Below are 27,528 nucleotides of genomic sequence, written 5' to 3'. Positions count from 1 at the left end.
AGTTACAACTGACATACATCATTGTTATTGGGGTGGTTCAGGGATAGCATCAAGCTGAGACTGCTTGCTCCTTGTCAGCACATATACCATGCTTTGCTGACCTCTCCTGTGTCCCTCGTGTGAATTACAACTGACATACATCATTGTTATTGGGGTGGTTCAGGGATAGCATCAAGCTGAGACTGCTTACTCCTTGTCAGCACATATACCATGCTTTGCTGACCTCTCCTGTGTCCCTCATGTAATTACAACTGACATACATCATTGTTATTGGGGTGGTTCAGGGATAGCATCAAGCTGAGACTGCTTACTCCTTGTCAGCACATATACCATGCTTTGCTGACCTCTCCTGTGTCCCTCATGTAATTACAACTGACATACATCATTGTTATTGGGGTGGTTCAGGGATAGCATCAAGCTGAGACTGCTTACTCCTTGTCAGCACATATACCATGCTTTGCTGACCTCTCCTGTGTCCCTCATGTAATTACAACTGACATACATCATTGTTATTGGGGTGGTTCAGGGATAGCATCAAGCTGAGACTGTTTTCTCCTTGTCAGCACATATACCATGCTTTGCTGACCTCTCCTGTGTCCCTCGTGTGAATTACAACTGACATACATCATTGTTATTGGGGTGGTTCAGGGATAGCATCAAGCTGAGACTGCTTGCTCCTTGTCAGCACATATACCATGCTTTGCTGACCTCTCCTGTGTCCCTTGTGTGAATTACAACTGACATACATCATTGTTATTGGGGTGGTTCAGGGATAGCATCAAGCTGAGACTGCTTGCTCCTTGTCAGCACATATACCATGCTTTGCTGACCTCTCCTGTGTCCCTCGTGTGAATTACAACTGACATACATCATTGTTATTGGGGTGGTTCAGGGATAGCATCAAGCTGAGACTGCTTGCTCCTTGTCAGCACATATACCATGCTTTGCTGACCTCTCCTGTGTCCCTCGTGTGAATTACAACTGACATACATCATTGTTATTGGGGTGGTTCAGGGATAGCATCAAGCTGAGACTGTTTTCTCCTTGTCAGCACATATACCATGCTTTGCTGACCTCTCCTGTGTCCCTCGTGTGAATTACAACTGACATACATCATTGTTATTGAGGTGGTTCAGGGATAGCATCAAGCTGAGACTGCTTGCTCCTTGTCAGCACATATACCATGCTTTGCTGACCTCTCCTGTGTCCCTCGTGTGAATTACAACTGACATACATCATTGTTATTGGGGTGGTTCAGGGATAGCATCAAGCTGAGACTGTTTTCTCCTTGTCAGCACATATACCATGCTTTGCTGACCTCTCCTGTGTCCCTCGTGTGAATTACAACTGACATACATCATTGTTATTGGGGTGGTTCAGGGATGGCATCAAGCTGAGACTGCTTGCTCCTTGTCAGCACATATACCATGCTTTGCTGACCTCTCCTGTGTCCCTCGTGTGAATTACAGCTGACATACATCATTGTTATTGGGGTGGTTCAGGGATAGCATCAAGCTGAGACTGCTTGCTCCTTGTCAGCACATATATCATGCTTTGCTGACCTCTCCTGTGTCCCTCGTGTGAATTACAACTGACATACATCATTGTTATTGGGGTGGTTCAGGGATAGCATCAAGCTGAGACTGCTTGCTCCTTGTCAGCACATATACCATGCTTTGCTGACCTATTCTGTGTCCCTCGTGTGAATTACAACTGACATACATCATTGTTATTGGGGTGGTTCAGGGATAGCATCAAGCTGAGACTGCTTGCTCCTTGTCAGCACATATACCATGCTTTGCTGACCTCTCCTGTGTCCCTCGTGTGAATTACAACTGACATACATCATTGTTATTGGGGTGGTTCAGGGATAGCATCAAGCTGAGACTGCTTGCTCCTTGTCAGCACATATACCATGCTTTGCTGACCTCTCCTGTGTCCCTCGTGTGAATTACAACTGACATACATCATTGTTATTGGGGTGGTTCAGGGATAGCATCAAGCTGAGACTGCTTGCTCCTTGTCAGCACATATACCATGCTTTGCTGACCTCTCCTGTGTCCCTCGTGTGAATTACAACTGACATACATCATTGTTATTGGGGTGGTTCAGGGATGGCATCAAGCTGAGACTGCTTGCTCCTTGTCAGCACATATACCATGCTTTGCTGACCTCTCCTGTGTCCCTCGTGTGAATTACAACTGACATACATCATTGTTATTGGGGTGGTTCAGGGATAGCATCAAGCTGAGACTGCTTGCTCCTTGTCAGCACATATATCATGCTTTGCTGACCTCTCCTGTGTCCCTCGTGTGAATTACAACTGACATACATCATTGTTATTGGGGTGGTTCAGGGATAGCATCAAGCTGAGACTGCTTGCTCCTTGTCAGCACATATACCATGCTTTGCTGACCTATTCTGTGTCCCTCGTGTGAATTACAACTGACATACATCATTGTTATTGGGGTGGTTCAGGGATAGCATCAAGCTGAGACTGCTTGCTCCTTGTCAGCACATATACCATGCTTTGCTGACCTCTCCTGTGTCCCTCGTGTGAATTACAACTGACATACATCATTGTTATTGGGGTGGTTCAGGGATAGCATCAAGCTGAGACTGCTTGCTCCTTGTCAGCACATATACCATGCTTTGCTGACCTCTCCTGTGTCCCTCGTGTGAATTACAACTGACATACATCATTGTTATTGGGGTGGTTCAGGGATAGCATCAAGCTGAGACTGCTTGCTCCTTGTCAGCACATAAACCATGCTTTGCTGACCTCTCCTGTGTCCCTCGTGTGAATTACAACTGACATACATCATTGTTATTGGGGTGGTTCAGGGATAGCATCAAGCTGAGACTGCTTGCTCCTTGTCAGCACATATACCATGCTTTGCTGACCTCTCCTGTGTCCCTCGTGTGAATTACAACTGACATACATCATTGTTATTGGGGTGGTTCAGGGATAGCATCAAGCTGAGACTGCTTGCTCCTTGTCAGCACATATACCATGCTTTGCCTACCTCTCCTGTAAAGGGCAGTGAGGTAGTCCAATGGTTAAAGTGTTCACTTTTCACATCAAAGCCCTGGTTTGTACATGTGTACAAAGTGTGAAGACCATTTCTGGTGTTCCCCGACTAGAAAGTGCTGAAAGAAACCTTAACCCCACATTTAGCTGACACCCTGTGATATTGCTGAATAGAACCAAGCATCTTTTAGCTGACACCCTGTGATATTGCTGAATAGCTAGAACCAGGCACCCTTTAGCATGTTTAGCTGACACTCTGTGATATTGCTGAATAGCTCGAACCAGGCAACCTTTAGCTGACACCCTGTGATATTGCTGAATAGAACCAGGCACCCTTTAGCTGACACCCTGTGATATTGCTAAATAGAACCAAGCATCTTTTAGCTGACACCCTGTGATATTGCTGAATAGCTAGCACCAGGCACCCTTTAGCTGACACTCTGTGATATTGCTGAATAGCTAGAATCAGGCATCATTTAGCTGACACCCTGTGATATTGCTGAATAGCTAGAACCAGGCACCCTTTAACTGACACTCTGTGATATTGCTGAATAGCTAGGACCAGGCATCATTTAGCTGACACCCTGTGATATTGCTGTATAGCTAGCACCAGGCACCCTTTAGCTGACACTCTGTGATATTGCTGAATAGCTAGAACCAGGCATCATTTAGCTGACACCCTGTGATATTGCTGTATAGCTAGAACCAGGCACCCTTTAGCTGACACCCTGTGATATTGCTGAATAGCTAGAACCAGGCACCCTTTAGCTGACACTCTGTGATATTGCTGAATAGCTCGAACCAGGCAACCTTTAGCTGACACCCTGTGATATTGCTGAATAGAACCAGGCACCCTTTAGCTGACACCCTGTGATATTGCTAAATAGAACCAAGCATCTTTTAGCTGACACCCTGTGATATTGCTGAATAGCTAGCACCAGGCACCCTTTAGCTGACACTCTGTGATATTGCTGAATAGCTAGAATCAGGCATCATTTAGCTGACACCCTGTGATATTGCTGAATAGCTAGAACCAGGCACCCTTTAGCTGACACTCTGTGATATTGCTGAATAGCTAGGACCAGGCATCATTTAGCTGACACCCTGTGATATTGCTGTATAGCTAGCACCAGGCACCCTTTAGCTGACACTCTGTGATATTGCTGAATAGCTAGAACCAGGCATCATTTAGCTGACACCCTGTGATATTGCTGTATAGCTAGAACCAGGCACCCTTTAGCTGACACCCTGTGATATTGCTGAATAGCTAGAACCAAGCATCATTTAGCTGACACCCTGTGATATTGCTGAATAGCTAGTGTACTTGCATCACCCTTGCGAGCTACAAGTCAGATAACCCCGAACCTCTTCCATTCAAGAAATGATGGTACAAGTGTCATCAGATTTGAAGGTGTTTATTCTGTATATGAAGGTTCTCATAAAGGGTAAAAGGCTGTAAGAAATACAAACACAAATGATTACTTAACCTGGTCGCTAGCATAAAATATCATGTGTTTAACAAAAGGTGTCCACATTTTAAAATCATTACGGTAATTTGCTATTCAACAAAAATAACAACTTTTAGTCCACAATGCGCTAAAACAGACTTTAAAGACACACCTAAACAACGTAAGAAATATCCATTTACATATAACCTTATGCGACAATAAATTATAAGGGTAACTCAAACACATAAATTGAATGCGTCAGCATATTCAAAAACCGTGCGAAAACTTAGTCACATTACAAGGCTTGTCAAAGCGAATTCCCGACATATCATCCTATGACAGCCCAATTAAACTGTATACAAACAATCTTAACCATACTATCATAAATATACTGCCAATACTCACACTGTGGTGTGTCACAAGTGGTCAAAACCTAATTTTCCTGATTGCGAGAGCGAACGGCGTGGTTTGTCTCGGCTACCTTTACGCAACAACAAATTTGACTCGTGCACAGGAGAGTTCCAACAGCCAGGGAGCATACATTGCGGGAAACTGTTACGCTGTAACAGCACAGCTAGAACCAGGCATCATTTAGCTGACACCCTGTGATAGTGCTGAATAGAACCATGCATCATTTAGCTGACACCCTGTGATATTGCTGAACAGCTAGCACCAGGCACCCTTTAGCTGACACCCTGTGATATTGCTGAATAGCTAGGAACCAGGCACCCTTTAGCTGACACTCTGTGATATTGCTGAATAGCTAGAAACAGGCGTCCTATAGCTGACACCCTGTGATATTGCTGAATAGCTAGAACCAGGCACCCTTTAGCTGACACCGTGCGATTTTGCTGAATAGAACCAGGCATCATTTAGCTGACACCCTGTGATATTGCTGAATATCTAGAACCAGGCACCCTATAGCTGACACTCTGTGATATTGCTGAATAGAACCAGGCACCCTTTAGCTGACACCCTGTGATATTGCTAAATAGAACCAAGCATCTTTTAGCTGACACCCTGTGATATTGCTGAATAGCTAGCACCAGGCACCCTTTAGCTGACACCCTGTGATATTGCTGAATAGAACCAGGCACCCTTAAGCTGACACCCTGTGATATTGCTAAATAGAACCAAGCATCTTTTAGCTGACACCCTGTAATATTGCTGAATAGCTAGAACCAGGCATCATTTAGCTGACACCCTGTGATATTGCTGTATAGCTAGAACCAAGCATCATTTAGATGACACCCTGTGATATTGCTGAATAGCTAGAACCAGGCATCATTTAGCTGACACCCTGTGATATTGCTGAATAGCTAGCACCAGGCACCCTTTAGCTGACACTCTGTGATATTGCTGAATAGCTAGAACTATGCATCATTTAGCTGACACCCTGTGCTATTTATGAATAGAACCAGGCACCATTTAACTGACACCCTGTGATATTGCTGAATAGAACCAAGCATCATTTAGCTGACACCCTGTGATATTGCTGAATAGCTAGAACCAGGCATCATTTAGCCGTCACCCTGTGATATTGCTGAATAGCTAGAACCATGCATATTTTAGCTGACACCTTGTGAGATTGCTGAATAGCTAGAACCATTCATCATTTAGCTGACACCCTGTGATATTGCTAAATAGAATCATGCATCATTTAGATGACAATCTGTGATATTGCTGTATAGCTAGGACCAGGCATCATTTAGCTGACACCGTGTGATATGAATAGGATAAAGCACGACTCCGAGGTTTTGCTTGGGGATGTAAAACCCGAGTCGACAGGGGAGAGGAAATGTAAGACCGAGGGCGAAGCCCCGAGGTCTTACATTTCCGATCCCCGATCGCCGAGTGTTTTACATCCCCAAGCATAACCGAGGAGGAGTGTTTATCTAGCTTAGAAACCGTGGGGAAATTTTCTTTATATTGTCCTGAAAAATTCGAGTGTATGAGAACTACGTTTTGATTCGCTGTAATGACGTCAGATCATGCATGTGCCCATTATCACGCACTGCACGTGCAGATTGCTAGTACTTGGGAGAGGTTTTACAATTGTCATTTCACGTGACCAGCTTTTTTTTAAACGTGCGCATTCCCACAGTAACCACACACTTTTACCGTGAACTTGATGAGCGACGAGGACATCTTTCTAACCCATGCTCAGAAAATGGACGCTTTCTACTACTCACCATTAGTGAAACCCAAGGCAGACAGATGGTTAAGCAATTTCCCGATAGGACACAACACGCTTCAAGGCATAATCAAGCGACTGTGTCGGAATGCAGGAATCGAGGGAAAGCGAACAAATCACTCTCTCAGGGCAACATCCGCCACCAGACTATACAGAGCCAACGTTGATGGGCAACTTATTTGCGAGCAGACAGGTAAAGCAACATTTTACTGATTGAAGTTTTAAAAATATTTTTACTTCCAAATCGGTGGCAAAGATAAAATATAAATTATTTGTGGGCAACTATTTTGGAGTAGTGTTATCATTTGAAAGGTACAATTGATAGCGTATATGTTTCAGGCCATCGAAGCGAAACTGTGCGCACTTATAAATGGACATCCGAAGATCAGAAACTGCTGGTGTCGGACATCATCTATGGTGGGGGAAAGCAGAAAAAGTCTGTTACTGCCACTGCCACGAGACCATCTCCAGATGATGCTACTGCGCCGCCGTCAATTGCTACTGCTACTGCTATCCCGTCATCTGCAGCACCGCCACCAGCCGTTTCCAGTGAAAATGTCTCTGATCACGACTTGCGAGAGAAAACCAAAAAGAGACGCTTCGCGGAATATTTGTGTCACATTCAACTTCAGCTGAACTGTAAATGGCATGGTTTATGGCATCTCAGAATAAATATTGAAACGTGTGTGTTGATTTATTTTAAAGAACTAATCCGCTACCCCACGCCTGGTTTGCGCCATGGGTCAGGTCAATAAATCTCTTGGTAAAACCTCTCCAGCGACGGACAGGTCAATAAACAACCTGAACAACTCTACCAGAAAGGGACAAGTTAATAAATCTTCAGTATGGACCTCCCTCTGATCAGCAAGTATACTTGTTGGATAATCAGTAGTGAGCGGTACATGCAGACTGGCGGTCATTCCACGATAGCAATGCACCCACGAAACAATAGACATAATTTACCCTAGGTTTCTAATGCTGAATAGCTAGAACCATGCATCATTTAGCTGACACCCTCTGATATTGCTGAATAGCTAGAACCAGGAATCAAAACCCAACTCCCTCACTCACTGATCATGCTCTCGTCCACAGGGCCCCAGGTGTTTGTGGTGCTCACTCACTGATCATTCTCTCGTCCACAGGGCCCCAGGTGTTTGTGGTGCTGACTCACTGATCATTCTCTCGTCCACAGGGCCCCAGGTGTTTGTGGTGCTGACTCACTGATCATTCTCTCGTCCACAGGGCCCCAGGTGTTTATGGTGCTGACTCACTGATCATTCTCTCGTCCACAGGGCCCCAGGTGTTTGTGGTGCTGAGTGGGGGTTGTCTCTACTACTACCGCAACGAGACGGCCAAGACACCGGCAGGATCCTTCTCCTTATATGGGTACAATAGGTAGGTGTTGACCAATGGAAGGACAGAATGTTACATGGTTACATGACCCCATGTGTTTTCTCCTGACCCTATGTGTTTTCTCCTGACCCTATGTGTTTTCTCCTGACCCTATGTGTTTTCTCCTGACCCTATGTGTTTTCTCCTGACCCTATGTGTTTTCTCCTGACCCTATGTGTTTTTTCCTGACCCCATGGGTTTTTTCATGGCCTCATGGGTTTTATCATGACCCAATGTGTTTTGTCATGATGTGTGTTATTATGACCATTTGTAAAACCTCGATCATGTCTATTAAGAAGCTTTGACTTTCATTGGTTAATCCGTATCACAGGACAAAAAATGGAAATTTCGGTGCTGACCTAACAATAGAAAAATTGACCTGACCTTGAATGTCACATGATCAATATTGACCTTTCTTGTGATAAGAATTGATTCATCAGCTAGAGAACAACATGTCTGCGAGTTGCAAATCATATTTCACCTATCTTTCTTTCATCACCTATCATTTAAATGCTTGATTATTGGGACAGCTGTAGCAACAAAAAGTGAAATGAGGCATTTTATGAACGAATTTCGGTATTGCAAGACGATGGTCAGACAAAGAACTTCTATGGTGTTATATCAGTGATCCTGAGATCATGTCAGCACCAAGCTGGGAGACTTGTAATGATGACTGCTTCTCTCTGCCAGTGTTATCAGGGCATCGGATATCCCCCCCACTGATGCACCATGGGCCTTCAAGGTGATCCACACGCACCAGGAGTACAAGACATACCTGTTCTCTGCCTCCTCCGAGTTAGAAATGAAGGTAAGTGAAAATTCTCCTGTATATGCCTGCATGTCCTTGCAACTGAACAATCAACTGTCAATGTAAGACACCAAAGCACTTCCTCCGTCCTGCGCAGTTAGACTTCCTGCCATGTGCAGTTCGTCTCACTGTGCCTTGTTCCTCTTCCGGGTTACGTGGCGTGGCCAAATTGTCTAAGGTGCCGCGATTCATTGTGCAGACTTGCGTCCTTCTCTGCATGCCAGAAACCTCTGATTGTGGGTTTAAATCGCTGTTCGCCCTGATTATGTTTCTAGGTTTGTCAGCACCATACCCGTGCTTGTGGGTTTCACAAAAGTGCTAAACGTCTGAGACCTGCATCACTTCAGGCTTTCCTCATACATTAAGCTTACACTCCATGATATAACTTGAATCCTGTTAAAAGTGGCATTAAACCCAACTCACTCACTCACTTCTGGTTACATAATTGTCAACAGGTATATTTCATCAGTCTAGCCTTGTAGCACACATATTGTTGACAGTTATGTTTGATATTGATACAAGCAGGCCAGGTTAACAGTACACATCCTTGTGTTTTAGAAAGTAGCTACAAATCAACTACAGGATCTAATTCAAATAGTTGGAGTGAGGAAGGTTAAACATTAACATCATTGATAACAGTGCCACTCACTCCAGAAAGCTATGCTACATGTGATATCTATGACATGTGCAGATGTATGAATATGACATGGTTCATCAATTAGTTTAGCCAGTTAATCAGTCCGTGGCTCCATGTTGCAGGACTGGATGAAGAAGATCAAGAAGGAACTGAAGCTGGCCAACAACCAGAACATCCGCTTGGCGGCCGATGGGCAGGATGACGACAACATATCAGAGACGTACCAGGACATCGAGGCAAAGATCTACGAAGATCCACACTCGTTCGTGGTGCCTAAAGACTATAATAATAGGAAGAATAACGATTGTGAGAATCTCTTCTACAAATGTTTTGTTTTTAATATTAATTTATTTTATTTTTTAACTTGTGATTTGTTTCCCTTGAAGATGGATAGCTGAGACCCTTATGCTGGGGTCTGACATGCTACCTTCTTGGTAAGGCCCAAGTTATTTACGAACAATTTGTGAACCAAGAAGAAATTGAAATTAATAATTTTGCTCCATTTTTAGATAAATTGCAATGATTAAAATGCCCATAAGAAATTCTCACATGGAAAATCAGGAAGTTAATTCAGCTTGTTTTAGAAGATTGACAAAATCAATTATTTGTTTCAGTAAGAATCTTAGGAACCTGCAAGACTATGTGTCATGTGTCTGTCAAATGGATATTTCACTTGGAGATGTGATAAATATATATCCAACTCGGTTACTCTTTAGAGCTAAGCTCAGCAGGTCTCCAAGTGAGGAGGGACTGATTTGGTGCAATTTTTATTTTTAGTTACTGATGATGATGATCTCTATCGACTTAGAGAGCCAGCAGCGCCCCCTGTTCCACCGAGGGAGGGAGCCAGGGCAAAGAAAGGAGGTAATTCATTCTTTAACCAATATACTACAGGTACTACAACTACTACTAAGAATAATCACTCTCACAACACATTGTTAAGTACAATAGGGCTTCAGCAACCCATGCTTGTGTTAAGAGGCGACCAACAGGATTGGGTGGTCAGGCTCACCGACTTTGTTGATGCATGTCATTGTATAACAATTGATCAGTGCTCATGATGTTAATCATTGGATTGTCTGGTCCAGACTCTATTATTTACAGACAGCTGTCATAAAGCTGGAATATTGCTGAGTGGTGTGAAGTACACCATGAAGTACTTTTATGAAGTTACCAAGGGAGGTAACTCCAGACACAGGAACTCGATGATAGCGTGTATAGCATTGTATATTTGTATAGAAAAAAATTCTCACCCCTCTATATACATATAGACAAGGAGTGACACCCGCCATCTTGGTTCTTATTCAAGATTTCGCACTCGGTTCGAATCACAGCTTGATAATATATGAAATATGAATGTCAGTTATTTCAACCTATTGGAACTTGCTAAACAAACCATTGGCTACACAATCGTGTTCATCTGTGGTCACCTCACCTCGTATTTATTTTAAAACAACCATCAAATCTCAACCCTAAGCTTCGCCACCGAGGTAAACAAGAAAAAGGTGGCCGGAAATTACGGTGCTACATGGGTTTGAACTCAGCAAATGTTTCTGATTGGTTAAAATGTGTATCATAATATCAGCACAGTGAGGGGAGGGAATTCAAGACCGTCAATGATAATCTGCTTCAAAATGTTTAATTATGCTGTACATTTCCTTGTCAACCCCAACATTGATGATGTGGTTTGTCACAATTCATACATTTACAATGATCTCATGTAAATATATTATAATTTCAGACATGCACACGACAAAAAATGTACAGGATTTATCTAAGGAATTGAATTCAAAGTTGGACCTTACTAAACAAGTAAGTTCACACTTAAGTATGAGCTCACATGGACCATAGGTCCTCGTTATCCTGTTGCCGTGGGAACCTGGGCGCTTCCAGTCTGTAGTACAAAGGTATTTGTGTACAGTTCATTGAACCCATTACGTCCTGAAGGTCTGTCAAGAAATAACAATATCAGGGTGTGAGGAAAAAACACCCAATTTTAAAGGAAACTCACCTTAATTTAATCACAGATATTTCTTGGATTTGCAACTACTGTATTGTCTTGTGTAAAATACACACTTTTTTAGAAGAAAACCAAATTGTTTGGGCAAGCAAATTTGTTGCAAAAACATTAGGAATATTTTTCTTATATTCAGAGGATTTGTATTTCAGCGTTTGTCCTTAGCATCCTAGCTTGTCATACGAGGCGACTAAGGGAACAGGTGGTCAGGCTCACTGAATTGGTTGATGTATATCATCATATCCCAATTGTGTGGATTGATGCTCATGATATCAATCACTGGATTGTCTGTTCCAGATTTGATTATTCACATAACACCGTCATATTGCTGGAATATTGCTGAGTGTGGCGTTAAACATCAGAAAAACAAACAAATGTAATTATGTTATTATCAAACTTTATGATCTTCACTGAAGGATGTAGCTGCATTAAATTGCTATATGTATCTTTGACTATTTAATAGTACATTGAGAGAGATATGTCGGTGTTTTCACAGTTGTTGTCTGTCCACAGCCTTGTATACAGCATGGCTGTATCAGGAAGGTTATAGATGCATCATGTGCAAACGTGTGCATGTGTTTAGAAAGAGCTCCATTTGTTTCAGCGGACAAGAGCGGGATATTTAAGGGTATTTAAACCAACATCTTTCTACAAATCCACCCTGTGTGTTGATTGATACAATATATTCAACCTGACAGACATTCTCAATGTCAAATCACTGAAAACAACTTGGTTGTATTTACGAGTATTTTCTTCAATGTTAATGTGTGGTGTTCCCAATGCCACAGAAATGACAATCAGGGTGTCTGGCAAGCAAATCTCAAAATTTGTTTTTCTTTTGATCAAATTTGTCTGAGTGTTGGTCAGGTTGAATGTGCCGTACCATATTTGACTTAATAGGACTTGACTGCACCTACCTCCAGCGCCATCCCTTGGACTGCTTATTGAGTTGACAACGGTGTTTTCTGCCGTTGTTCTTCCTCCCTTCTATGCATACAGTGGAATCTTTTATTATGGGTCATGGGAATTATATTTATAAAAGCGACAAAAAATTTCAATGATTGTAAGAAATCTCTGTATGATTTTGACTATATCATAAGCATAAATTGCTATCAATCAGTGAAATTCTGAAATTCAAAGTATTTAGAGACAAGCAGGATGATGATATGAGGAGGCCAGTATGTTACTAAACATGCTGTCAGAATCAGAAAGGTACTTCATCTTAAACAAAGTTTGGGGATTGTGTTTTGGTCGATGTCATTGTTCTTCCTATGAACTTTGACATTATTGTGCTCCTGTGTACCAGGTGGCCCAGTGGTCCCAGCAACCACAGTTTGCATCTCAGGGTGGTCATGGTGGGTTTGAATCCCAGAGCCACCCTAATCATCAGCTTTGGTCTATCAACACCAATAATATTCCACAACCAGGATAACATTCTTCCCATGATTCACTGTACTTAAATATGACCAAACTCACTCACTCACTGTGTCTGACCTAAGCCATTTGTTTACATTTCCAATAGCATGACTATGTGGCAAATAACAAGGACTCATCCTGTTGTACATTACTGTGTCCAGTATAAGGGGGTGCTGGGTTAATGTGATTAAGATGAAGTATGTTTCTCATGGTAGAATGTGTTACGATCAACATCCTCCCTTGTTTGTACAGTATTGCATGCTTTTTGCTTGTCTGTCTCTCCTCTTGGTATACATCTAGAGTAATGTGTCTGAATGCATATGTAGAATAATGTGTCTGAATATATATGTAGAATAATGTGTCTGAATGTATATGTAGAATAATGTGTCTAAATATATATGTAGAACAATGTGTCTGAATCTCTAAATATATATGTATCATAATGTATCTGTATGCATGTGTATGATAATATATCTGAATATATGTGTGAAATAGTGTTTTAATATATGTAGAATAATGTGTCTGAACATATATGTAGAATAATGGTTCTGAATGTATATGTGATATATTGTGTTGGAATATATATGTAGAATAATGTGTCTGAATGTATATGCAGAATAATGTGTCTGAATGTATATGTAGAATAGTGTGTCTGAATATATATGTAGAATAATGTGTCTAATCATATATGTAGAATAATGTGTCTAATCATATATGTAGAATAATGTGTCTAATCATATATGTAGAATAATGTGTCTGAATGTATATGTAGAATAGTGTGTCTGAATATATTTGTAGAATGTGTCTAAACATACATGTAGAATAATGGTTCTGAATGTATATGTGATATATTGTGTTGGAATATATATGTAGAATAATGTGTCTGAATGTATATGCACAATAATGTGTCTGAATGTATATGTAGAATAGTGTGTCTGAATATATATGTAGAATAATGTATCTAATCATATATGTAGAATAATGTGTCTAATCATATATGTAGAATAATGTGTCTAATCATATATGTAGAATAATTTGTCTGAATGTATATGTAGAATAGTGTGTCTGAATATATTTGTAGAATGTGTCTAAACATATATGTAGAATAATGGTTCTGAATGTATATGTGATATATTGTGTTGGAATATATATGTAGAATAATGTGTCTGAATGTATATGCAGAATAATGTGTCTGAATGTATATGTAGAATGGTGTGTCTGAATATATATGTAGAATAATGTGTCTAATCATATATGTAGAATAATGTGTCTGAATGTATATGTAGAATAGTATGTCTGAATATATATGTAGAATAATGTGTCTAAACATATATGTAGAATAATGTATCTGAATGTATATGTAGAATAATGTGTCTGAATTTATATGTAGAATAATATGTTTGAATGTCTATGAAGAATAATGTGTCAGATTGTATATATATATACAGTTCAGGGTGTACTCTTCAGGATGTATTCTTCAGGGTGCAGTGTTCAGGCATACTGTTCAGAGTGTACTGTTCAGAGTGTACTGTTCAGGGTGTAATGTTCAGGGTGTACTTTCCAGAGTGTACTGTTCAGGGTGTACTGTCCAGGGTGTACTGTCCAGAGTGTACTGTTCAGGGTGTACTTTCCAGAGTGTACTGTTCAGGGTGTACTGTCCAGGGTGTACTGTTCAGGGTGTACATTCCAAGGTGTACTGTCCAGGGTGTACTGCCCAGGGTGTACTGTTCAGAGTGTACTTTTCAGAGTGTACTTTTCATAGTGTACTGTCCAGGGTGTGCTGTTCATAGTGTACTGTTCAAGGTGTACTGTTCAGGATGCACTGTTTAGGGTGTTTAGGGTATACTATTCATGGTGTACTGTTCAGGATGTACTGTTCAGAGTGTACTTTTCATAGTGTACTGTCCAGGGTGTACTGTTCAGGATGCTTTGTTCAGGGTGTACATTCCAGGGTGTACTGTTCAGGGTTTACTGTTCAAGGTGTACAGTCCAGGGTGAACTGTTCAGGAAGTATTCTTCAGGGTGTTCAGGGTGCACTGTTCAGGGTGGACTGTTCAGGGTGTACTGTTCAGGGTGTCCAGGGTGTACTGTTCAGGGTGTACTTGCCAGGGTGTACTGTTCAGTACGCACTGTTCAGGGTGTAGTGTTCAGGCTTACAGTTCAGAGTGTACTGTTCAGGGTATACTATTCAGGGTGTACTGTGCAGGGTGTACTGTCCAAGATGTTCAGGGTGTACTGTTCAGGGTGTACTGTTCAAGGTGCACTGTTCAGGGTGTACTCAGCAATATTCCGTGAAGGCAGTCTGTAAATAATGGACTCTGGACCAGACAATCCAGTGATTACACTGTTCAGGGTGTTCTGTTCAGGGTATTCTGTTCAGGGTGTACAGTTCAGGGTGTAGTGTTCAGGGTGTACTGTTCAGGGTGCACTGTTCAGGGTGTTCTGTTCAGGGTGTACTAATCAGGATGTTATGTTCAGGATGTACTAATCAGGATGTTATGTTCAGGGTGTACTGTTCAAGGTGAAGTGTTCAGGGTGTACTGTTCAGGGTGTACTTTTCAGGGTGTACTGTTCAAGGTGTACTATTCAGGGTGTACTGTTCAGAGTGTAGTGTTCAGGGTGTACTGGTCAAGGTGTACTATTCAGGGTGCACTGTTCAGGGTGTACTGTGCAGGGTGTACTGTTCAGGGTGTACTGTTCAGGGTGTACTGTGCAGGGTGTACTGTTCAGGGTGTACTGTTCAGGGTGTACTGTTCCGGGTGTACTGTTCAGGGTGTAGTGTTCAGGGTGCACTGTTCCGGGTGCACTGTTCCGGGTGCACTGTTCCGGGTGTACTGTTCAGGGTGTACTGTTCAGGGTGTAGTGTTCAGGGTGTACTGTTCAGGGTGCACTGTTCCGGGTGCACTGTTCCGGGTGTACTGTTCAGGGTGTACTGTTCAGGGTGTAGTGTTCAGGGTGCACTGTTCAGGGTGTAGTGTTCAGGGTGCACTGTTCCGGGTGTACTGTTCAGGGTGTAGTGTTCAGGGTTTACTGTTCCGGGTGTACTGTTCCGGGTGTACTGTTCAGGGTGTTGTGTTCAAGGTGCACTGTTCCGGGTGCACTGTTCCGGGTGTACTGTTCAGGGTGTACTGTTCAGGGTGTACTGTTCCGGGTGTACTGTTCCGGGTGCAGTGTCCAGGGTGCACTGTTCCGGGTGCACTGTTCAGGGTGTAGTGTTCAGGGTGTACTGTTCAGGGTGTACTGTTCAGGGTGTAGTGTTCAGGGTGCACTGTCCCGGGTGCACTGTTCCGGGTGTACTGTTCAGGGTGTACTGTTCAGGGTGTACTGTTCAGGGTGCACTGTTCCGGGTGCACTGTTCCGGGTGCAATGTTCAGGGTGTACTGTTCAGGGTGCACTGTTCCGGGTGCAATGTTCAGGGTGTACTGTTCAGGGTGTACTGTTCCGGGTGTACTGTTCAGGGTGTAGTATTCAGGGTGCACTGTTCCGGGTGTACTGTTCAGGGTGTACTGTTCAGGGTGTTATGTTCAGGATGTACTATTCAGGGTGCACTGTTCAGGATGTACTATTCAGGGTGCACTGTTCAGGGTGCACTATTCAGGGTGCACTGTTCAAGGTGTACTGTTCAGGGTGGACTTTTCAGTGTGCACTGTTCAGGGTGTACTGTTAAGGGTGTACTGTTCAGGGTGTACTGCTTAGGTGTAGTGTTCAGGGTGTACTATTAAAGGTTCACTGTTCAGGGTGTACTATTCAGGGTGCACTGTTTAAGGTGTAATTGTGCTCTGTGTCCAATCCAAGTTTCCAAATTGAGGTGTTGGTAATGGAATGTTGGCATACTGTTTGAATCTGACATCTGATGGTTTAGGAACCCACACACTGGATGGTCAAACTTAAGGGTTCATTTCACACAACCTCCTATTGAGGTGTCCCTAAAGGTATTGTTTCTTGACTAAAAGATCTGATTATAATGAGAATATACACATAGAAAATGTCTCAATCAAGTCAGAAATATATATCTCGTGTCCATGACTACAAGGTTTTTGTATTGTGAGGTCATGAAGGGGTGCTGTTGTGTTGTGATGTCATAAAAGGATGCTGTTGTGTTGCGATGTCATCAAGGGATGCTGGTGTGTTGTGATGTCATCAAGAGATGCTGGTGTGATGTGATGTCATCAAGGGGTGCTAGAGTGTTGTGATGTCATCATGGGGTGCTGGAGTGTTGTGATGTCATCATGGGGTGCTGGTGTGTTGTGATGTCATCATGGGGTGCTAGTGTGTTGTGATGTCATCAAGGGGTGCTGGAGTGTTGTGATGTCATCATGGGGTGCTAGTGTGATGTGGTGTCATCAAGGGGTGCTGGAGTGTTGTGATGTCATGATTGGGTGCTAGTGTGTTGTGATGTCATCAAGGGGTGCTAGTGTGTTGTGATGTCATGAAGGGGTGCTAGTTTGCTGTGATGTCATGAAGGGGTGCTAGTTTGTTGTGATATCATCATGGGCTGCTAGTGTGTTGTTATGTCATTAATGGGTGCTGGTGTTGTGATGTCATCATGGGCTGCTTGTGTATTGTGATGTCATTAAGGGGTGCTGGTGTGCTGTGATGTCATCAAGGGATGCTGCTGGTTGTCGTTGGACCAATATTCATGGTCTTAGTATAAACTAGATGGGACAATATTCGTGGCCCTTAGAAACGTAAAGTGTGTACTTGCTCGTATAGTCAATTATTCATTCCTGCATTCGTGGTCATGGACCTTGCATAGTTTCTTTAATTTTCATTAAGAAGAGAATCACGTTTAGTTCCCCACGTCGTAAAAAGAAAATCACGTTTAGTTCCCCATTTTGTCATAGGAAGAGAATTATGTTTAGTTCTCCATTAATCGTATAATTTCCAGTTGAGTAGATAAGAGGAAAGGTAGACACGTGAACGTTGCCTTCCACTGCGCAACAGGTGCTGTTGTGTTGTGATGTCATCAAGGGGTGCTAGTGTGTTGTGATGTCATCAAGGGGTGCTGTTGTGTTGTGATGTCATCAAGGGGTCCTGGTGTGATGTGATGTCATCAAGGGGTGCTAGTGTGTTGTGATGTCATCATGGGGTGCTGGAGTGTTGTGATGTCATCAAGGGGTGCTGGAGTGTTGTGATGTCATCAAGGGGTGCTGGTGCGATGTGATGTCATCATGGGGTGCTGTTGTGTTGTGATGTCATCATGGGGTGCTGGAGTGTTGTGATGTCATCAAGGGGTGCTGGAGTGTTGTGATGTCATCAAGGGGTGCTGGTGCGATGTGATGTCATCATGGGGTGCTGTTGTGTTGTGATGTCATCATGGGGTGCTAGTGTGTTGTGATGTCATCAATGGTGTCCCTCTGGGTTTCACTTTTAGCTATCTCTGCTTCATGGCATCCTTTACTGCATTTAGTTAGCTGATGTTTATTCATATTCTAACTGTTTCATATCTGTAATACTTTTGTTCATGTCATAGAAAGATATACTGAGTTCGAAAATATGCAACATCTGAATACCTTCCATGGATCTGAATTCTACCATGGATCTTACTCCAACCATGGATCTGAGTCCTACCATGGATCTGAGTCCTACCATGGATCTGACTCCATTCATGGATCTGACTCTTACTATGCATCTGAGTCCTACCATGGATCTGAGTCCTACCATGGATCTGAGTCCTACCATGGATCTGAGTCCTACCATAGATCTGAGTCCTACCATGGATCTGAGTCCTACCATAGATCTGAGTCCTACCATGGATCTGAGTCCTTCCATAGATCTGAGTCCTACCATGATCTGACTCCTACCATGGATCTGACTCCTACCATGGATCTGACTCTTACCATGGATCTGAGTCCTACCATGGACCCCAAATTCCTACTGTGATTATGAGACCTTGGATCTGAGGCCAACTGTGGATCTGAGACCTACCATGGAACTGAGGCCAACTGTGGATCTGAGACCTACCATGGAACTGAGGCCAACTGTGGATCTGAGACCTACCATGGATCTGAGGCCAACTGTGGATCTGAGACCTACCATGGAACTGAGGCCAACTGTGGATCTGAGACCTACCATGGAACTGAGGCCAACTGTGGATCTGAGACCTACCATGGATCTGAGACCTACCCTGGACCCTGTCATTGATCCAAGTCCAACTGTGGATCTGAGTCCCAACTACCATGATAATTACATGTATAGAAACTGTTCTAGTTTGAAATTGTTCATGAGTTAGAAACAAACTTCGAGATATAGGAACATTTCTATTACTTTAAATCACACAGACATAATATATGATACATATTTTCAGGGCACAGGAGAAGGTGGTGGTGAGAAGAGGAGGTAGGTACAATCTACCTTAGTACAGGTTGATAGAATTACCATTCCGTGGATTGACAATACTACTTTCCGTTACAATATTCTTGCTTAAGGACTTCACATTATGGCATTCCAAGACTTAATTTATTGACCTACCATTCCAAGACTTGACATAATTGCTTACCATTCCAAGACTTGACATAATGACCTACCATTCCAAGACTTGACATAATGACCTACCATTCCAAGACTTGACATAATGACCTACAATTCCAAGACTTGACATAATGACCTACAATTCCAAGACTTGATATAATTGCTTACCATTCCAAGACTTGACATAATGACCTACAATTCCAAGACTTGATATAATTGCTTACCATTCCAAGACTTGACATAATTGCTTACCATTCCAAGACTTGACATAATGACCTACCATTCCAAGACTTGACATAATGACCTACCATTCCAAGACTTGACATAATGACCTACAATTCCAAGACTTGACATAATTGCTTACCATTCCAAGACTTGACAGGGTGACTTACCATTCCAAGACTTGACATAATGACCTACCATTTCTAGAGGCTGAAATTATCCTCATGATTAATAAATTATAGCCACAGAGTAATCTCCTATGTATGTATGTGTGAATTTCGAACAGTAATTGTCCAGACAATTGGTTTTCCATACCATTTGGGTATTATTGTATGTATACTAATCTGGTTCCTATGTTTGATGAACATCAATACAAAATACAAATGATTATGACTGATTTTGTGTTCTTTTGTATGATAATGTAAGAATGACATTGACTCAGCTACTAGGAGATTGGTGTTATCTTGTTCCTGAATGTAATAATTGTTCCAGGGATTCAAAACAAAAGAGGGGGAGCCCCGATGGCGCCAGTATTAAACAGAAGACTACCGAAGTGGCACACGGAGTAGGTCTGCCAGGAACCATGACAGCCACCAGAGGCCTTTCTATTATCCCAGCTATTTAGGGGGAGGAGGATGGAGCAAAGGGTGCTGTCCTTCACTCCTTCCAACCTTCCATCTGTCACAGGGTGCTGTCTGTCTGTCCTTCCAACCTTCCATCTGTCACAGGGTGCTGTCTGTCCTTCCAACCTTCCATCTGTCAAGGGGGCTGTCTGTCTGTCCTTCCAACCTTCCATCTGTCACAGGGTGCTGTCTGTCCTTCCAACCTTCCATCTGTCACAGGGTGCTGTCTGTCCTTCCAACCATCCATCTGTCAAGGGGGCTGTCTGTCTGTCCTTCCAACCTTCAATCTGTCGCAGGGGATTGTCTGTCCTTCCAACCTTCCATCTGTCACAGGGGACCGTCTGTCCTTCCAACCTTCCATCTGTCACGGGGGCTGTCTGTCTGTCCTTCCAACCTTCAATCTGTCGCAGGGGATTGTCTGTCCTTCCAACCTTCCATCTGTCACAGGGTGCTGTCTGTCCTTCCAACCTTCCATCTGTCACGGGGGCTGTCTGTCTGTCCTTCCAACCTTCAATCTGTCGCAGGGGATTGTCTGTCCTTCCAACCTTCCAACCTTCCATCTGTCACAGGGGACTGTCTGTCCTTCCAACCTTTCATCCGTCACAGGGGACTGTCCGTCCATCCTTCCAACCTTCCATCTGTCACAGGGGGCTGTCCATCCATCCTTCCCTTCTCCCATCTGTCACAGGGGGCTTTCTGTCTGTCCTTCCATTCTCCCATCTGTCACAGGGACTGTCTGTCCATCCTTCCATTCTTCCATCTGTCACAGGGGGCTGTCTGTCCATCCTTCAATTCTCCCATCTGTCACAGGGGTCTGTCTGTCTGTCCTTCCATTCTCCAGTCTGTCAGAGGGTGCTGTCCGTCCATCTTTCCATTCTCCCATCTGTCACAGGAAGCTGTCCGTCCATCCTTCCAGCCTTCCATCTGTCACAGGGGGCTTTCTGTCTGTCCTTCCATTCTCCCATCTGTCACAGGGACTGTCTGTCCATCCTTCCATTCTCCTATCTATCACAGGGGGCTGTCTGTCTGTCCTTCCATTCTCCTATCTATCACAGGGGGCTATCTGTCTGTCCTTCCATTCTCCTATCTATCACAGGGGGCTGACTGTTTGTCCATCCATTCTCCCATCTGTCACAGGAGTCTGTCTGTTTGTCCTTCCATTCTCCTATCTATCACAGGGGGTTGTCCGTCCATTCTGCCATTCTCCCATCTGTCAAAGGGGGCTGTTCGTCCATCCTTCCATTCTCCTATCTATCACAGGGGTCTGTCTGTTTGTCCTTCCATTCTCCTATCTATTACAGGGGTCTGTCTGTCTGTCCTTCCATTCTCCCATCTGTCACAGGGGGCTGTCTGTCCATCCTTCCAACCTTCCATCTGTCACAGGGGGCTGTCTGTCTGTCCTTCCATTCTCCTATCTATCACAGGGGGCTATCTGTCTGTCCTTCCATTCTCCCATCTATCACAGGGGGCTGTCTGTTCGTCCATCCATTCTCCCATCTGTCACAGGGGACTGTCTGTCTGTCCTTCCATTCTCCTTTCTATCACAGGGGGCTGTCTGTTTGTCCTTCCATTCTCCTATCTATCACAGGGGGCTGTCTGTTTGTTCATCCATTCTCCTATCTATCACAGGGGGCTGTCTGTCTGTCCTTCCATTCTCCTATCTATCACAGGGGGCTGTCCGTCCATCCTTCAATTCTCCCATCTGTCACAGGGGGCTGTCTGTCTGTCCTTCCATTCTCCTATCTATCACAGGGGGCTGTCTGTCCATCCTTCCATTCTACCATCTGTCACAGGGGGCTGTCTGTCTGTCCTTCCATTCTCCTATCTATCACAGGGGGCTGTCTGTCCATCCTTCCAACCTTCCATCTGTCACAGGGGTCTGTCTGTCTGTCCTTCCATTCTCCCATCTGTCACAGGGGGCTGTCTGTCTGTCCTTCCATTCTCCTATCTATCACAGGGGGCTGTCTGTCTGTCCTCCCATTCTCCTATCTATCAAAGGGGGCTGTCCGTCCATATATAGATATCAGTCTAGTAAAGTGACCTGGTGCCTTTTGCTATTTATGGGGTTGAAAATGTTTATTTTTTCCTTTTTCCATGACAATGATTCAAATGAAGGTAGGGTTTGTTTCTGGGGCATTACACAAAGATTATTCAACATTTCTTGATCAACTCATGCACAGTCATCAGTCAAGTAATAAACATGATTTTTTTTCTATATAGGAATTTTTTTAAATGTCATTTTTTTCACATTTTTAATGGCATGAAATTCCATTCAATGAACAAATGCATTTCCTCATTTATCATTGAAGTGGTCAACTGCTTACGTTTACGTGTTTGGAATGTTTTGTCTTGTATTTCCATGGAAATAAGTTAAAGAACCTAGTGTATCTGTTGATAACCAGTGATCTTCTCATGGGAACACCACCCTAGAGGTTAGGGCGGTCGGGTAGCCTAGTGGTTAAAGCGTTCGCTCGTCACGCCGAAGACCCGGGTTCGATTCCCGACATGGGTACAATCTGTGAAGCCCATTTCTGGTGTCCCCCGCCGTGATGTTGCTGGAACATTGCTAAAAGCGGCGTAAAATCAAACTCACTCTAGAGGTTAAAGGTACCAGTTAGCTAGCAGTGTGTTATACGGTTTTTCATTCAGTGAAATGGAACATTCACTGGAGGGGGATAGGAGTATTTCTTGTTACTGTTGTCAACCTTGCAGGACTTTTGTTTAAATAGAAATACAACTAAGGCTAAAAACATTTAATAGTCTTGGTTCCCAGGCACGTAACCACAGCATCATAAAATCAGCCCCACATTTCATTTTTATTTCTATTTTCAAAAAAAATTAAAAAATTCTCATACCTAAAAACAATGCGATCCAATATAGCATGCAGTTACTTCCCTTTAGGTTACACACAACCAAATGTTTTCCCATAGACTTCTATAGAAACGTTATATTTTTTTTTAAAATAACTAAGCATTCAACAGCTATTACCTGTACGTGTGTGCACAGTTTGGCCTTAGAGCAGCAATAAAAAAATAAAAAAAGACTAGCTTGGCCAGCTCCTTTTCCGAGTACAGGAAATAGTCTCACTAAAGTATTAAACAATAGCGTTGATGGTTCACTTTTTGTGGACGATTTCAACATTTCTTGTCGTGGTAAGAATATGAATACAATAGAAAGACAGCTACAGCTCTGTCTTAACAAAATTCAAAAATGGGCAAACGAAAACGGCTTCAAATTTTCTAAATCCAAAACAAACTGTATTCACTTTTGTTGTAAATACAAACCTCACAAGGATCCAGATTTATTTTTAGATGGTACTCCTATCAAGGTAGTAGAGGAGGCCAAATTCCTGGGCCTCATATTTGATCGTCATCTCACATTCTTACCACACATTAAATATCTCAAGGCAAAGTGCCTGAAGGCTCTCGACTTGTTAAAAGTCGTTTCAAATTCCGAGTGGGGAGGGGATCAGACCACCCTCCTTCACTTGTACAGATCGTTAATACGCTCCAAACTGGACTATGGTTCCATTGTCTATGGTGGAGCCTGCAAAAGCAATTTAAAAAAAAATTGGACACTGTACACCATCAAGGCCTAAGACTCTGTCTTGGAGCTTTTAGGACCTCTCCCATGGACAGTTTGTATGTGGAGGCCGATGAACCTTCACTCGAACTGCGCCGCATTAAACTCTCACTGCAATATATCTCTAAATTGTACTCAAATAAATGTAATCCAGCATACAATTGTGTGTTCCACCCTCAATATGAAAACCTGTTTCAAAATCTATCAAACCTGGTTCCACCACTTGGAATCAGAATTCAACCACACATCACTACAGCTTAATTGGATTTAAATATTATATCACCTCACCGTCTTCTGTCTTCTCCTCCCTGGCAGATGGTGAAGCCAGAAGTAGACCTCACTCTAACCAATCTAAAAAAGTCGGATACCAATCCTTTGGTATATCAACAATCATATAACCAATTACGCTCCAAATATAATTCTCACAGGTCCAGTTTTACAGACGGGTCCAGGGATGGTGGCAAAGTTGCAAGTGCCACCATCATTGGATCCAGAACTGTCTCCTCAAGAATACCAGATACTAGTTCAATTTTTACTGCTGAGGCAAAAGCTATCTTTACAGCTTTGACCTATATCAAACATCAAAACCAATCTAAAAATTTCATCATTTTCTCCGATTCATTATCATGCCTTCAGGCACTTAAAAGTGTCTCCTCAAATCATCCTATAATCCTTGACATTTTAGAACTCTATAATGATCTTTCTACTGGCCAATGTGACATCGTCTTTTGCTGGTTACCAAGTCATGTAGGCATAACAGGTAACTCAAAAGCCGATACTGCAGCTAAAGCAGCTCTTGACAAACCGTTGTCTCCACTCTTTATCCTGTACAGTGATTTCAAACCAACCATCAAATCTTATACTCAGGATCTCATGCAAAAGAGGTGGGACACCCAAGTAGGAAGCAATAAACTACACATATTTAAAACCAACAATCGGTCATACCTACTTGGGTTGTCAGTCAAGACATGACGAGGTCGTTTTACGACAGTGTCGTATTGGCCACAGTCAGTTTACACACGGATATCTGCTTAAGACAGAAGTGTATCCCTTGTGATGAAAGGTTCACTGTCAAGCATATATTGCTTGACTGTGTGGACTTTGCAATCGCAAGGGATTCACATTATCAAAGTGTAAATCTAAAAGATCTCTTTTCCCGTGTCAGCGGGCATCTCATCATAAATTACTTGAAAGAAATTGGTCTGTATAATAAATTTTAAATATGTAAGTGAATAATTAAATGCTTTTTTAAAAATTTGGTGTGATGCTATTAGCAACTGATATTATTAAAGGCTCTGTCCAGGAGGTTAACGTAGCGTAAAAATATTGTCCCCCTGTGTGACACGTAATCCTATAGTAATGGATGTAACCAGCATCAACCAGTGTTTTAAGCCAACTCATTGATGAGTATTTTTTAATATTGGCTAGTATTGTGCACAACCACCAGTGGCTAAAGTGATGACGTAAATCCTGCTGGGGTATCATGCAGGAAGCAGAAGTACTGTAAGTCCCCATGATCCCCAGCGAGGTGGCCTAGCTTTCGTTACTGGTGGCCTAGCTTTCGTTACTGGTGGCCTATAGCCCGTGTTTTAAACTGTATTAATGATATTGTTATGCTCAAATATGTTTCATCAATTGTTTTTAAATATAGAATGCTCCAATATGTTTCATAAATTGTTTTTAAATATGACATTGCATAAATAACTAAATTGTGTATATATATTAGCTTGGTCTCGTCGCTATATGGCTGAAACAATGTAATTATAATGTGGGGTCCAGGGCATTAAGGGGGTGACGTCAAGAGTCAAGTTAAGCTGAAGTCCACAGAAGACCAGCCGTAGGTAATTTTCATGTGGGGTCCAGGGCATTAAGGGAGTGACCCCATGGGTCAAGGAAGGGCAATGTCCGTTGTAGACCAGCCATAGGTAATTATAATGTTGGGTCCAGGGCATTAAGGGGGTGACGTCCGTAGAAGACCAGCTGTAGGTAATTATAATGTGGGGTCCAGGGCATTAAGGGAGTGCCGTCCATAGAAGATCAGCTGTAGGTAATTATAACGTTGGGTCCAGGGCATTAAGGGGGTGACGTCAGGAGTCAAGTTAAGCTGAAGTCCACAGAAGAGCAGCCGTAGGTAATTTTAATGTGGGGTCCAGGGCATTAAGGGAGTGACCTCAAGGGTCAAGGAAGGGCAATGTCAGTAGTAGACCAGCTATAGGTAATTATAATGTTGGGTCCAGGGCATTAAGGGAGTTGCGTCTGTAGAAGATCAGCTGTAGGTAATTATAATGTTGGGTCCAGAGCATTAAGGGAGTTGCGTCTGTAGAAGATCAGCTGTAGGTAATTATAATGTTGGGTCCAGGGCATTAAGGGAGTGACAACCGTAGAAGATCAGCTGTAGGTAATTATAATGTGGGGTCCAGGGCATTAAGGGAGTGCCGTCCGTAGAAGATCAGCTGTAGGTAATTTTAACGTTGGGTCCAGGGCATTAAGGGGGTGACGTCAAGAGTCAAGTTAAGCTGAAGTCCACAGAAGACCAGCCGTAGGTAATTTTAATGTGGGGTCCAGGGCATTAAGGGAGTGACCCCATGGGTCAAGGAAGGGCAATGTCCGTAGTAGACCAGCCATAGGTAATTATAATGTTGGGTCCAGGGCATTAAGGGAGTGATGTCCGTAGAAGACCAGCTGTAGGTAATTATAATGTGGGGTCCAGGGCATTAAGGGAGTGCCGTCCATAGAAGATCAGCTGTAGGTAATTATAACGTTGGGTCCAGGGCATTAAGGGGGTGACGTCAGGAGTCAAGTTAAGCTTAAGTCCACAGAAGAGCAGCCGTAGGTAATTTTAATGTGGGGTCCAGGGCATTAAGGGAGTGACCTCAAGGGTCAAGGAAGGGCAATGTCCGTAGTAGACCAGCTATAGGTAATTATAATGTTGGGTCCAGAGCATTAAGGGAGTTGCGTCTGTAGAAGATCAGCTGTAGGTAATTATAATGTAGGGTCCAGGGCATTAAGGGGGCGACGCCCGTAGAATATCAGCTGTAGGTAATTATAATGTTGGGTCCAGGGCATTAAGGGAGTGACGTCCGTAGAAGATCAGCTGTAGGTAATTATAATGTTGGGTCCAGGGCATTAAGGGAGTGACGTCCGTAGAAGATCAGCTGTAGGTAATTATAATGTGGGGTCCAGGGCATTAAGGGAGTGATGTCCGTAGAAGATCAGCTGTAGGTAATTATAATGTGGGGTCCAGGGCATTAAGGGAGTGACGTCCGTAGAAGATCAGCTGTAGGTAATTATAATGTGGGGTCCAGGGCATTAAGGGGGTGACGTCATGGGTCAAGTTAAGCTGAAGTCCACAGAAGACCAGCCGTAGGTAATTTTAATGTGGGGTCCAGGGCATTAAGGGAGTGATGTCCGTAGAAGATCAGCTGTAGGTAATTATAAGGTGGGGTCCAGGGCATTAAGGGAGTGACGACCGTAGAAGATCAGCTGTAGGTAATTTTCATGTGGGGTCCAGGGCATTAAGGGAGTGCCGTCCGTAGAAGATCAGCTGTAGGTAATTATAATGTGGGGTCCAGGGCATTAAGGGAGTGCCGTCCGTAGAAGATCAGCTGTAGGTAATTTTAACGTTGGGTCCAGGGCATTAAGGGGGGGCATTAAGGGGGTGACGTTAAGAGTCAAGTTAAGCTGAAG

General features: G+C 43.1%; 2 protein-coding genes across 4 annotated transcripts in view; both read left to right on the top strand.

The window, feature by feature from the left end:
• The window catches only part of LOC124126793 (SH3 domain-binding protein 2-like), a 64,891-nt gene that overhangs the window by 24,353 nt on the left and 13,010 nt on the right, over nucleotides 1-27,528 (top strand). For 2 of the 3 annotated variants that reach the window (XM_048402570.1, XM_048402571.1), the window contains exons 4-11: nucleotides 7,966-8,068; nucleotides 8,756-8,873; nucleotides 9,633-9,816; nucleotides 10,288-10,374; nucleotides 11,252-11,322; nucleotides 12,132-12,155; nucleotides 19,251-19,282; nucleotides 20,129-20,201. In XM_048402570.1, the coding sequence (XP_048258527.1) occupies nucleotides 7,966-8,068; nucleotides 8,756-8,873; nucleotides 9,633-9,816; nucleotides 10,288-10,374; nucleotides 11,252-11,322; nucleotides 12,132-12,155; nucleotides 19,251-19,282; nucleotides 20,129-20,201 (692 nt within the window). The remainder of the gene's footprint in view (nucleotides 1-7,965; nucleotides 8,069-8,755; nucleotides 8,874-9,632; nucleotides 9,817-10,287; nucleotides 10,375-11,251; nucleotides 11,323-12,131; nucleotides 12,156-19,250; nucleotides 19,283-20,128; nucleotides 20,202-27,528) is intronic. The other variant, XM_048402572.1, reaches the window with a different exon arrangement.
• Nucleotides 6,188-7,643, top strand: LOC124133884. The gene is made up of 2 exons (XM_046498470.2): nucleotides 6,188-6,866; nucleotides 7,013-7,643. Exons 1-2 carry the CDS (start codon nucleotides 6,611-6,613, stop codon nucleotides 7,426-7,428), a joined length of 672 nt encoding a protein of 223 aa, XP_046354426.1. The 5' UTR covers nucleotides 6,188-6,610; the 3' UTR covers nucleotides 7,429-7,643.

Source organism: Haliotis rufescens, unplaced genomic scaffold (genome assembly GCF_023055435.1).
Source record: "Haliotis rufescens isolate VD_foot unplaced genomic scaffold, xgHalRufe1.0.p SCAF_27, whole genome shotgun sequence".
Classification (NCBI taxonomy): Eukaryota; Metazoa; Mollusca; class Gastropoda; order Lepetellida; family Haliotidae; genus Haliotis; species Haliotis rufescens.
This window is presented reverse-complemented; position numbering and strand designations above follow the sequence as displayed.